This window comes from Ylistrum balloti, unplaced genomic scaffold, assembly GCF_031769215.1.
Source record: "Ylistrum balloti isolate Yb309-2 unplaced genomic scaffold, AGI_CSIRO_Ybal_v1 Utg371144, whole genome shotgun sequence".
Taxonomy (NCBI): Eukaryota; Metazoa; Mollusca; class Bivalvia; order Pectinida; family Pectinidae; genus Ylistrum; species Ylistrum balloti.
In genome coordinates, this window is record NW_026782627.1 from 1 (window position 1) to 13,226 (window position 13,226).

General features: G+C 35.5%; 1 protein-coding gene across 1 annotated transcript; it reads left to right on the forward strand.

Annotated features, from left to right (window-relative positions):
* Positions 1–743: 743 nt before the first annotated feature.
* On the forward strand, positions 744–12,853 carry LOC132561073 (BRCA1-associated ATM activator 1-like). The gene is made up of 10 exons (XM_060225796.1): positions 744–876; positions 3,190–3,492; positions 4,195–4,570; positions 4,802–4,921; positions 5,290–5,470; positions 6,061–6,196; positions 6,921–7,000; positions 7,872–8,067; positions 8,266–8,438; positions 10,292–12,853. The coding sequence occupies exons 1-10, from the start codon at positions 744–746 to the stop codon at positions 10,985–10,987; spliced, it is 2,394 nt and encodes a 797-aa protein (XP_060081779.1). The 3' UTR covers positions 10,988–12,853.
* The last annotated feature ends 373 nt before the right edge of the window (positions 12,854–13,226 follow it).

The window sequence follows — 13,226 nt, forward strand, 5'->3', positions numbered from 1 at the left end:
ACAATACATATCATAACCACATTTTCAGATATAAGGCCTCAAACATGCCTCTTTTAGGGACTATTTGCTAAAAACAGAAAAAGGGTCGCTTTTCGAGGTACAAAAATTGATGTAACTTTTGAACCGCTCAACCGATTTCCAAAATTTTTGCACCAAAATTCCTCTTTCTTTGAGTTTTGTCCAAAAAACATGTTTTAAAATGTTTTCTAGGTGGTTCATTTTTTGAGCTGACCTCCCTAATCATAGATGTTTACAAGGTCATTAGGCAATACCGAGTTCACATATTCACAAACATTAAAATATCTCATTGAATTGTACGTCTATATATTTCTTTATTCTTGCTCTGTGATCGAGTCCTGATGTACTTACTTTCAGAGACCTAGCAAGGCTGTTAGCAGCCCTTGTTGACAACATTGCTGCCGGTACACTTGCCTGCTCCTACCAAGATGGCCGAAGAAAGGTCACGTGGTATTTAGACTCCCTAACACTTGTTCTATACCAATGACAAAAGATAATACACATAAAAGCAGACAATATTGCAACAAATTTCTGATGTGTAAAAAAATTTAATAAGCCATGCGAAACGCCAGCAAAATGTCATGTATTGACACATGTTGTATCATAATACGGTGACATTGTACATGCAGTCTACAATCACGTATACCTCCCTTGCGTTCGGAATGTATCTAAGTCCTGCCTACTCATTGCAAATAAAGGTCTAGAGGTGTCTCCAAAATAACAATATGGAGGGAGATTTCGAAGAAAAATTATTGCTGGAAAAAATAGCTTTTGTTTTGAACGATTTAGTGTCTCATCAAAATACTAACAGAGACGATACTTGTTTCCAAAAGTTCTCTGATCTTCTACACTCGAGACGTGAGTCACCGTTTATGAGAGGATCTATTGAAGTATTTAATAGCAATTTAATGGACGCATGCTAAGGCTGCATTCGCGTAACCCAGTTGAAACGGTTCAGGTGGTCTGATGTTGGAACTGATTTATGTAAAGTTAAAAATGTACAGTTTCGGAATTTCCTGTTAACCTATAATCAATTGACTAAAATTTACGATACCATCCATTTCACTCGTACTTTATAGCACAATGCTCCCGGAAACGCCAACCCCTTGGAAACACCGACCCTACTTTTAAACTGAAGTTCTGAAAACTAATGATATTCAGCAAATTAATTTCGGACAGGTACGGCTGGACTCCGCAAACTGCACGTGCCAAATATTCTGCATCTGTACCTGTCGTTTTTCTTACAGATTCAACCATTTCAACTGCTTACGCGAAAGTGCCCTAAAAGTATTAATGACTTGGCTTATGAAATGGACATGTCACATTAATCAAAGGTCATACATGATATTCTTGAATGAAATGATCATCCAAGAGATCATCCAACTGTTATCTAATTTTAGTTAGTTACATGTTTTGCCCCAAAGTTGTTTCAGACCATTACTTTTGCACCCACTTCAGACGACTCGCCCAAGTAGGAAAATTTACAAATGATGTTGCGCCCCAATGAATAATGTTAGTTTCAGATATGGAGAAAAATTCGTGTTTGTCCTGAGTTGTTCTATTAAATAGTTACAGGTGTGTCAGAAATTCTGATACGGCAGCCAGGGAGGTCATTTGTTAACATGATTGTGCAATCATAGTTTTCCTGTGCAACACCTTCTTCTCAAGTTTCACCAGTTGGATTGAGCTCCAACTTTACTGTCAAAAAATAGTAACACTTGTTACAATTACCTTCTCCTCACCAAAACTACATCTGCATAATGGAAAATAGCTTCTTTGTAAGATTTCATTCAAAGTAGAAAAAATACACGTTCTCCCTGCTGAAAGTTTTTGTTGTCTAATGACTATTAAGGCCCATGGGCCTCTGGTTGAAAGTTCCCTTTGGTTTTATCAAATTTCCAAAGTCTAAATACTTTTGTGATACCATCAAATATATCTGATGGTAGTTTGTATGCATCCAGCATTGCCTTAATCTCCTTCCCATCCTCCTTTATTTTTGCTCACTTCTTTCTTTGCTCCTTAATTCCACAAACCCGAATATTTGTTTCTCTCCTTTTCCTGTGCTTTAGTTCTATTAGAACCTGTTGTATAGCAATGCAAGGTTTCGTGTGCTGTGTCGCAATGGACATCATTTCTAATGTGTCTGATGAGTGGGCCATCTCTTTTCTAATTATCTTCCTGACAGTACCTTCATTTCATTTCTTCTGAAGTTCATCCTCCATTTGTTAGATCCTGATTTGATATTCTTTCAAAAGTTGTTGCATTTTTGGTTGACTTTGAGTTCAGCGAGGAGATTTTTTTCAACCTGTGACCTTACATGACCACAAAACTACATTGAGTCTGATCTGGACAGGATCACATACTTTGTGCCATATTTATTGAGATATTTTGTACAGTAGTGCCTAGGGAAATAACATGAAGACAGTAACAGAGGACATCAAATTTGTTTAGAGACAGACATTACTAGTAACAGACTTAGATATATTTATGTCTGTTCTGTAGCTTTGTCATTTTTATCAAATATTTTTCAGATCCCCAATATAATACAAAGACTCTGATATCTTCCAGAGTTTATTCCTTTCGTTCTCCAGTCTTGACTCTGCCTAAATGCAGACCACTGTAGTCTCATATTCACATTACCTGGTAACTGAAATAGCAACACATTCTCTGTTCTCTGTGAATTTAACAAATAAAAATCAATTTTTCATGCAATGTTACATAACTTTTAAACACAATCTCTATTTATGTGTAAGGTATCCTCCACACTGATAAGAGAGAACACATTATGACATATTTATACATTTCATGTATCAATATATGTGTACTCTGTCATTATCGAGACAGGTAGCATGCCTAAACGTTGCTTTCTGGCATAGTGACAAGAAAGTGGACTGGGCTAAAGGTACAACAACAGCTACATTAGCTGCATAGATCATCATTTGCCATATGTTACATGAAACAAACATTAACATTATCCCTGATTCAATGAACAAGCGGACCTGTCTCATGAGAATTATTACAAAGATCAAGTCATTAAGATATTTGAGTTAAGGATTTATAAAAATGATAATGAATTCAATTTCTTTGTCATAGGTTAGTCAAATCAATAAGCTACTAGTATACTATTGTAAAACCATCTATTAAAGCTCATATGTATTCTTTTTGTTTTAGTGAAATCATCCAAGCATGCTGAACAATGTGGCATCATTCCTTTCTTGACATCTGCATTAAAAGAGACAAATATTGAAACCTCCTTACTGGTGTTTTCTGTAAACCTTGCTGGTATCCTTGGACAAATTCCTGATCTTGACTCACAACAAAGAGATTTTGTTGAAACTTTCATGGACATGGTTTTAAGAGAACAAGATTTAAACAATCCATCAATTGGAACTGAGTACTTTGAAACCCTACGGAAATTGATAACATTTAGGACTACGAATGGGAACTGTGTGTATAAATGCAAGAATGGAAGAGGTATTTATATCCAAAAGTAATCACATATTAAGGTATACCATTCAATATAGCACACAGGCCTTTTTGGCATTCAGTTGACTGTCCATCCCGGTGAATAAGGCTTTAGATTCTGTCAGCTGACTGAGACATACTGATATCAGACAAGAGTCTTTAAAAATTATGTAGTTACTACTCCCTGGTTGTAAGCTTAGTGCTGTGGAGGTGTTAACAACTTTTTTTATTGTAAGTATAATGTGATCAGGTGTTATACCCTCCTGGATGCCTTCATCAGTATGCATAATATTATCATGTATTTCAGTGTGGTAACATTTTAAAGTTGGCTTCAGTTCCGTACTGTCACAAGGAGGCACATCAACATTTTGTATCTTTTGAAAACATGCACTCAACCCATGCACTCACTCTGCATACATTTGGACTGGTATAGTCTGTATTCCAAATTATCCAGTAGTGAGTGCATAGCTAATGGTATCTGAGTAATGCACTCACAAGTTAACCTTAAACTTCAAATAGGTCTTGTTCTCAAGTACCTGGATAATTACATGGCACAAACAAAATTGGGTCTCTCACCTTACTGAGTTTTATGTCCCCTTTTCTAACACAAAAAATGACCCGTAGTTGAGGGACTATGATTTTTTGCACTTTGCAGTATTATATATTTGATCTGCTATCTGGTGATGTGTCAATATATATTTGTATTCACAGAACTGATGCTGAAGTGTTGGCAGATACTTACTGACCGAAGAAGTCTGTTCCTGACATCAGCTGTCCTTCGGTTCCTCAAGGATTACTTAGGTCAAGATGATCTTCATGTAGAAGAAAGCAACTTTACAACAATTTTTCAGAAAGTTGTCAGTCACATCTGTCAAGTTCATATGTGTACAATCAATTTTGACCCACTTCATCTGCCTTCTATTCTGCCCTCGGTCTTACAGCTGTTTCAAGACATACCACGTGTGTTGATTGAGACACTGGATAGGACTATCGTAATGAAATCATTGAAATGTCTGGGATTCATAGTATGCAACATGAACAAGGAGACATGCCTCTGTGCTCTGGAAGCATTGTTATCATTACAAAGGTAAATGGTTAAACTTATTTATTCCATTTTTTCACACATTTATTAATACCAGGTAATTGCAAAAAGTAGAGCAGTTTGTCAATGAGTTGATTTCTTTTATAATTTTCCTTTTTGGAAAAATATTGAATTATTTCCCACAATTATCACAAAACTGCCGATATTAGGAGTAAGATATTATTTTGATTGAAAAAGGAATGCAATCGAAGTCATTGATTTTAATTTCAATTCCAGCAAACTTGATGTACATGGGCAAGGAGAATTTGAGAGTTTATTGAAGCAGTTGCCACATGATTTAGTAGAAAAGGACATTCTGCGGAGTCAGGAAGTTTGCATCAAAATGTTGAAAAATGGGTATGTATGTATACTTACATCTATAACGTGCTTGGTTTGATTGTCTCACCTATGTACATACGTTTACTAAAATTCCTAAAGTTTGTGGCATTTCTATATATCTGTAGAGGATCTTTTGTGACTATGTAACTGGTACTTGTCCAACTGTACTTGCAACAAATAGTAAAAATGGAGTGACATATTACAACTTTGTGACAAACTGTTCGATGATAAACAATATCATCTCTACATTGTTTTATAATTAAATTTAAGCCTATACTTAGAGGTCAGGTTTGACACCAATTAATAATGACTGTCTCAGTAATAGCAGCACACTAATACAAAACTGTAGTGAAGAACCTAATGTGACTTTTATTTTCTATTTTAAGGCTTCATGAAGAAATGGTGAAAGATTTACTTCTGTGTCCACTGTATGTAATAACAGGGTGGTCACATCTCGTTCAAACTTCAGAATTGCACACCAATCAGATCCTTATACACATGGATTCTAAATCTACATCCATCCAAACCATTTTGAACTCCTTGGAGGTTTACAGATTAACTGATGTTGTAAGTATGTCAGCAAATACTTCCACTTTTATCCAGCTTCATAAATGAATTAACCTTTTTTTGTATCCCAGAAATGTAGTCATGAACCCTCAGCATCATCCCAATCCAAACCCTTGCACCCTTTCTCTTTCTTCTTTCTCTGCACATGTAATACATATCTAATACATGAAATATTGTTGGTATTGTTACATTGCTGTAAGGAGACAGATTAAATATATATTCTGTGTACTTGTTTCTGAATCCTTTTGTGTATAACAAATGTATCACTATAACATACAATAGTAAATTACCTTTTTTATGGGAGTTAGGTCACAATGAAGAAATAGACGAATTTGTTGTTTTGTTTATGATGATATATTGTAATAAGGTGATATTGATATTTAAAGTATGTGGAGTAACCGTTTACCACCAGACAGTGATGTCCATTATCAAATTGTGTTTTCACAGTATAAGATATATGTGTATAACAACATCACATTCATCTATCTCTTTTGTAGTACACAGTCTTTCTTATACTTATACATGTCAGTGAAATAGAAGTGTATTTCTTCATTTTTTTTATGATATTAGGTTAACAATGCTTCTGTTAGCCACAGGATGTGATGGAAGCTATTATAGAACTGTTTGCCTTGACACATGATGGAGGAAGGAGTAAGACTCATGTGACCTGTCATCTCTTCCACTCTACAAGAATCCAACAAAGATGCTTAGAATTATTTGTGACAAGTAAGTCTCTTCCTTCATCAAACCTTATAAATCCTCTACGAAGAAGTCAAGCCTCATAAATCCCCATTCTGGTAACTCCAGACATATATAGTCTTTTGCCTTGGTAAATTAGCCTTACAAGTCTTTCGGCCTCATGATTCGTTTCCCCAGTTTGTTGATGCCTCATGTTTAATGATGAAGTTGATTTATGGTAACACAATAATCATGTCCTTTCTTTGGTACTTAACCTTCACATGTTTTTTCTCATACACTAAATCAACTTTCCTGCTATCTAAATGGCAAAGGGGTACCATTATCTCTTTATGGAAACCTTTGCACCATTTTTAAGTTTTCAGAAAAATTTTAGAATCATAGTTGTTGCTTTGTTATACTTAGACACATTGCAGTGTACCAAACTCATGGCCCCACAGCCCCTGAATCACAGAGGTATTGTCCTTTGTTAAAATTGTGTGTCTGGAGCATAACTATGCTTGCATTTCTGCTAGGATGATGAAACTTTGTATATACGTTGGTCATATGAAGACATTGTGCAGTGTACCAACTTACAGTGTCATTACCCTTTATTAAAATTGTGTGTTCAATAAAGCTGTTTCTCAGGAAGCATTCATCAGTGTCTCTAATACTCTTGTTTCATTTCTAAAGGCAGATCATATCATGTCATTGTTGACAATAACATGATTTGATAGATATTTACATAGAATTAAAGGTATGATTATTGTTGTAGATCAGAGCAGACTGAGTTGTGGGAGGCAACTTTGTGGGTCTGTCCTGGATGTCATGAAAACAGAATCATTAGACCATGTGGTATGTTTATTTTAACTTATTTACAATCTTTCATTTCTCTTGAAATATTGTTGAATATAAGTACCGTGCTTAGAAATGCTTTACAGAACTAAAATTGTTGAACTTGGAAATTAAAAATTGGAACATCAATATTTACTGTGTTAGTAACATGTTACAATGAGCTAGGTGGTAAAAATATTTTTATTTATAAATAAAACCAAGCAAAGATAGTCTAAAGAGATAAAATATGAACTGAAAAGGAAATATACAACAGTACGAGATGAATTGGTCTATGTTTAGCATTACGAAATGACTACATTTATTTCTCACAATTTTCATTTTGTTTTATGTTAACATGTATTTGTAACAAAGAAAATATTTCTCATTTTTCAGTAACTATTGATATCAGGGCAGATAAAAAGTTCTTGCTTTTTTATACATTGTGTGTATTTGAAAAATATTCTGAAAGTGATAAACATGATGTTACGCTGTAGAAAATACACTGTTGAAAAAATTAACCTTTGAAATATTAAGTAGAATTTGTTGTGCTCTGTAATCAGCCTTCAATAACCTGCAGGGGAAAACACATTATCTCTGACTCTTATTGACTCGTAGGTTTATTACAGGTAATAGAACAGTATATGTTGCAATTCTGTAGGACTGAAATAGATACAGTTGGGAACCAGGCATTGGCAGGTCTTTTGTGTAATAGATGTGATATGTAAAGGGGTAAACTAGTGAAGGGCACTTTAAAAGTACCTGTCACACTGGTTAAGAAACAAAATTTAAGTTTAGGAATAAATCAAAAGACATTTATATGATTATGGGCACTAGTACATGAATTATGATCTTTTAGATGACAAATGTGCATCTAAGTTTTATATTTTTACAGACCTTCAGCAAATGTTTAGATGTGCTGTGTGTGTTAACACCAGAGATGCTGCTTGCTACTGATTCAATGTTTAAAGATGGTGAAGCATTTGACCAATGCCTCACCAACACTCTGCAGTTCAGTCTTTGCTGCATTGATTGGGAACGAAGAGACACTACTCTTGTGTTCCTGACTAAACTCCTGTCAAGTTGTCAAGGTAAACAAAAAAGATTCCTGACAAAATATGCATGAATTGGTAGATAAATCTGCAGATTAGATTAATTTATGCCTGTGTGTTTACAGATATGATTTTGGAACATCTACCTTCAGTTATTGAAAAGTCTGAAACAGAACCATGAATGAGAGGATTTAACTTGCTAGATGTTTGATATAATTTTGTATCCTTTTATTATAGATCGCAGTGAGGTGACTGCATGGTTGAAGGATAGCCGTTTGTGTCTGTATATATACCAAACTTTGGATGACTCCAACAGTTATGTAAGAGCTACCGCCTTAACCTCTCTACAGAGAGTCCTGGAGTCCAGCAAGCTCACTACATACCTCCTGCAGCAATGTGACATTACCATGGTACTTATTACTAATACCATGCTAATTTTTTATGTTCCCCCAAAGGGACAGCATATAGTCAACACTTTGTCCATTAATGTGTCCATTTGTCCATTCATCATATTTTTGTCTGGAGCATAACAGGTATCAACATAAAACTTCAAAGATAGATAGATCTCAACAAGGAGAAGTGCAGTGCACCAGAACCATCACTCTCTTTTTGCATAATTTAGGTGTTATTTCCCTTCGTTATTTTTACTGAAATTTTGTCTGGAGCCTTACACTTAAACTGCAATAGGTATAACAATGAAACATCATAGGTGGACAGATCATAACAAGGAAAAGTGCATCATCAGATGGTGGGCTATTCAAATCTCTCTGTGTCCGTGGTCCGTACATCCGTCCGTCTGTCTGTTTGTAAACAATTTTTTTTATCACTATTTCATGAGAAGTACTGGAAGGATCTTTTCTCAAATTGCATATGACAGGCAGCCATCTTAGATTTTTTCTATGAAGTTTGTTATCACTATCCCTGAAAAGTAAGATATATATCTCTCTCATATTTCATACGTAGGTTCCCCTTGGTCCCTAGTTGTGCTCATTTGATTTTGGGTCTGATCAACAAAATGGCTGACAGGCAGCATCTTGGATTTTGACTTTGCAAATTGTTATCGTTACTTCTTGAGAACTACTGTATAGATCTTTCTTAAATTTCATATATAGCTGGCTTTTGTTCCCTAGTTTTACCCATCTTATTTTGGTACTGATCAGAAATACAAAATGGCCGACAGGTGACCATCTTGGATTTTTTATTTTTAAAGTATGTTATCACTATTTCTTGAGAAGTATTTGATGGATCTTTCTTAAATTTCATATGTAGGTTCTCCTTGGTCCCTTGTTGTGCCCATTCAATTTTGTGTCTGATCAGAAAAATTAAATGGCCAAAAGGTGGCCATCTTGGATTTTTGCTTCGAAAAATTGTTATCACTATTTCTTGAGAACCACTCTATATGTCACTCCCAAATTTCATGTAAAGGTCTCTTTAGGTCCCTAGTTGTGCATGTTTGAGTTGACAGGCAGCCATCTTGTATTTTGACTTTGAAAGTTTGTTATTGCTTTTTCTTAAGAAGTACTGAATGGATGTCTCTCAAATTTCATACGTATGTTCCCTTTGGTCTCTCCTTGTGGTGGTTTGATTTTGGGACAGATCAGAATAAACAAATTGGCTTCCAGGCAGCCATTTAGAATTTTGCAGGTAAAGAATATCATAGCTCTTTCCACAAAGGAATGTTTAAATGAAGAGAAGAGAAAAGAAGGGGAAAGATCCAACCTTCAAAGAGCATATAAAGGTCAAAAAATGATGGGTGCCAAGATCCCTCTGGGATTTCTTGTTCACAATTAAGTTTAGTCTGAATCATTACATTAAAACTAAAAGAGGTATCAACATGAAACTTAATAGGTAGATAGATCTCATTAGAAAGAGAGCAGTTAACGAGAATCATAACTCTCTTATTGCCCTTTGTTATTTTTCATACTTAAATTTTGTCCCACTTAGGGATAACCCGTCTCTGAGGGCCTTTGTCTTGTTTTTTTGGCAAATTCAAGATATTTGCTTCCAATTTCCTAATGTGTGATCAATGATACAAAAGGAGTGTTTATAAACTCTTGAACTTGTGCCTTTTTCAAACCTTTGTATTAAAACCTATATTATCATCTTGACAATAATACACAACTCAACTTGTCTGGTACCTAGTACACTAATTCACATCACAACGTTCTTACTGCTCCAGTATTGTAAAGTCACTTGGCATAAAATATTGTTATATATTGAACTTACCTGAAAACCTTACTGATATCTTTTGTTTCCCCTCAAGGATGATATCATCAGGAAGGTCCTGACAGTCCTGCAGGATGACACAGAAGCATTTGCTAGAAGAGAGTGCATTAGTTTTGTAACCAGGATGTGGAGTTCTGTACATGGTGATTTGAAAGTAAACACTTTACAAATTTTGGTAGAAAGAACAAGTAACGACTTTGACTGGGAGGTTAAAGCGAAATTAGTGGATTTCTGGGAGATGCTGATAGAGGAAGGTTTGACAGGATCAGATGTCCAGTTACCATCGTATGTAGATAGTTTACTACCGAGTGAAAAACACCAAAACTTTGAACAAACTAAAGGAGCATTTGAAAGCATTGAAGAACTTGTCAAGACTGGTTGCTTTGATTCTTTGTTGAAACTTCTTTATGACTATGATCAGAGTGTCTGTGAAAAAGCCTGCACACTTCTCCTAAGAGTAATGAAGCATTTGTCTGTACATTTTGAACAGCACAATTCTGTGCAGTCAGACTCTGCTATCCCTGCTAAAAGGATGAAGACAAGTGACTCAGAAACAAACATTGAGTCCATCTATCACAAGTTGAAATGTCTAAACTTGACAGCTAGACTATTAGAGGTCTCCACAACATGTGATGAATATGATAAGAATCCTATGTCACTTTTAGAAGATATGTTGTCATATTCCAACAAGGCAGACCAGGAAGATGAGAACAATGCTGTAGACTGCTATTAATGAAATAGATACAACCATATTGATTGTTATCTACATGTATAAGTAACACTGATTATGTGGATTATAGAACATTTTTAAAATACATTTTAAATATTCATATTTTCCAATACAGTATATATAGGATAGACTTTTCTCTGGTCAGTGTTGTGAAAGGTAGTCACATAGGAGTGATTATTGACTGATGGTAAATGTCTGTCTCATGTGAAGTTTTCTTTTTTTTTTTAATTCATAATTTTTTCAATTTTTCGATGATTCTTCAAAACATAAATATTTCACTCACACCCATGCCAATGCCACACTCACACGTGGACGGAGTACCCACACACGCCTTCACACACACCAATACACAGACACACCACAATATTTAAGGGCCTAATATCATTTTCACTCTAGTCACATTTTAATAATCATCATCATTATAAATAATATATATATAAATTGTATGCAACATATCATCATCATCAAACATCATCTTTCACAATGCATTATCAACAGACATCAATCATCATCATAAACATCAAATCATCATCACCACCATCATCATCACCACCATCATCACCACCATCATCATCACCATCATCATCATCACCATCATCATCAAACATCAAATCATCATCATCATTTCATTATCATTCTCAATCATCATCATCACATCATCATCAAACATCAAATCATCATCATCATCGTCAATAATCCTCCTCCTCCTCCTCCTCAAATATCATCATCAATTATCATTGTAATCATCAAACATAAACTAGAAAATTGACAAACTCCGAACCAGCATATAGAGGTGGCTATGAAATTTGGCCCAGCCTATACATGCTATGGAATGAGTACCCACACACACACACACCTTCACACTCATACACACCCTCCCTCACACATACACACACACGATCACACAGACATACATATAAATATGATAGATGGGAAAGGATGGGGCAGAAGAGAAGGGAGAGAAAAGGCAATGGATTAAAGAGGGAGAAAAGAGGAAGAAACAAGATGGAGGGCTATATCAGATACTGCCTATTTCTACATTTATAGTTAATTTATAGGTCAAAATGAAAAAAAATTGAAATGATAACCGAAATTGTGGTGATGTCAACGTCAATGGAGAAAGCAGCTCAAAATGTAGTTAATAATTCCATAATAGGTTTCCATTTTTTCCAGTTCTCAAAATTCCTTTTTATGCGACAATTTTTAGAAGAAACAATGTATTTTTGTACTCGGAAGTGATCTTTTATTGTGTTTATGAGACCATTTAAACTTAGAGATTTGGTCTCATGTGAAATTTTACTTGTACTGCTAAAAAAGATGAACCACATACAAAAGCAACCGAAGTACTAGCAGTTAGTGGATGAGTTCAACAGCAGGGACAGAGAACTTGATGTCTGCATGTGAAGGTCATATTGGAGACCCTTATGACTGCTAAATGTCATAGGAGCAGACTGGAAGAAACTGGTAGGGACAGCCAGCATACAGTTTCTAGCTGGATATTTAGGAACAGGGAAGAAAGGTTTTGCAGTCACCAGGCACAGTGCTAGGCACAAATTGACAGGAAATAAGTAGACATCATGGCCCGTAGCGATGCAGCAGGATGTGTAAATATGTGTGGCAAGAAAGTCTCCCACCTCAGGCAGTGACAAGTATGTGCAGCTGTGAGAATCAATCAGTCCCTGGTTGTGCCTCATCAGCCCAGCTCTGGAGGACGTCATGGAAAGTGCTAAACATCTTCATGATCCTCTTGATGATAATTCCAGTGTATTCCAGATGTCACATATAAAAGATATATTTATGAAGGTAACTCAAAAGAGTAATGAAATAAGTAAATGTGCAATTGTAGACACATTATCAAGATTGACTCTCATGTCCAGTGAGTTTTGTTCATAAAGAGACAAATATATTCATACTATAATGACTGTGTTTAAGTTTTATTTGTTTACATAGGTTTTTTTTTTGGAGGGGTGGGGGGCAGCTGTGAACAGTCAGGGTCATTTTGAGATGGCAACCTCACCGAGCAATATATTGAAGTCTTGTCACATACTGTCCAGAACATTTGGGTAAAGTGTCTTACCCTAGTACACAATAAAGACAACACTGACCAGTCTGTTTCTTTTCAGCTTCCTGAGGAAGTCACTTCAGGTATAGACTGTCAAACTACACATCTCAGATCTTTAGTGTCTGCTTGTGTCTGAAGATTCAGTCCTTCAGTCTTAACATAAAACAGTTAAATATCCAC

What these genes read in the sequence shown, in the direction of transcription:
- LOC132561073 (XM_060225796.1), top strand. Translation starts at nt 744, where the DNA reads ATGGAGGGAGATTTCGAAGAAAAATTATTGCTGGAAAAAATAGCTTTT. An exon ending in ACTCCTGTCAAGTTGTCAAG is followed by an intron (nt 8,068 to 8,265) that starts GTAAACAAAAAA and finishes CTTTTATTATAG; the next exon opens with ATCGCAGTGAGGTGACTGCA. An exon ending in AGCAATGTGACATTACCATG is followed by an intron (nt 8,439 to 10,291) that starts GTACTTATTACT and finishes TTTCCCCTCAAG; the next exon opens with GATGATATCATCAGGAAGGT.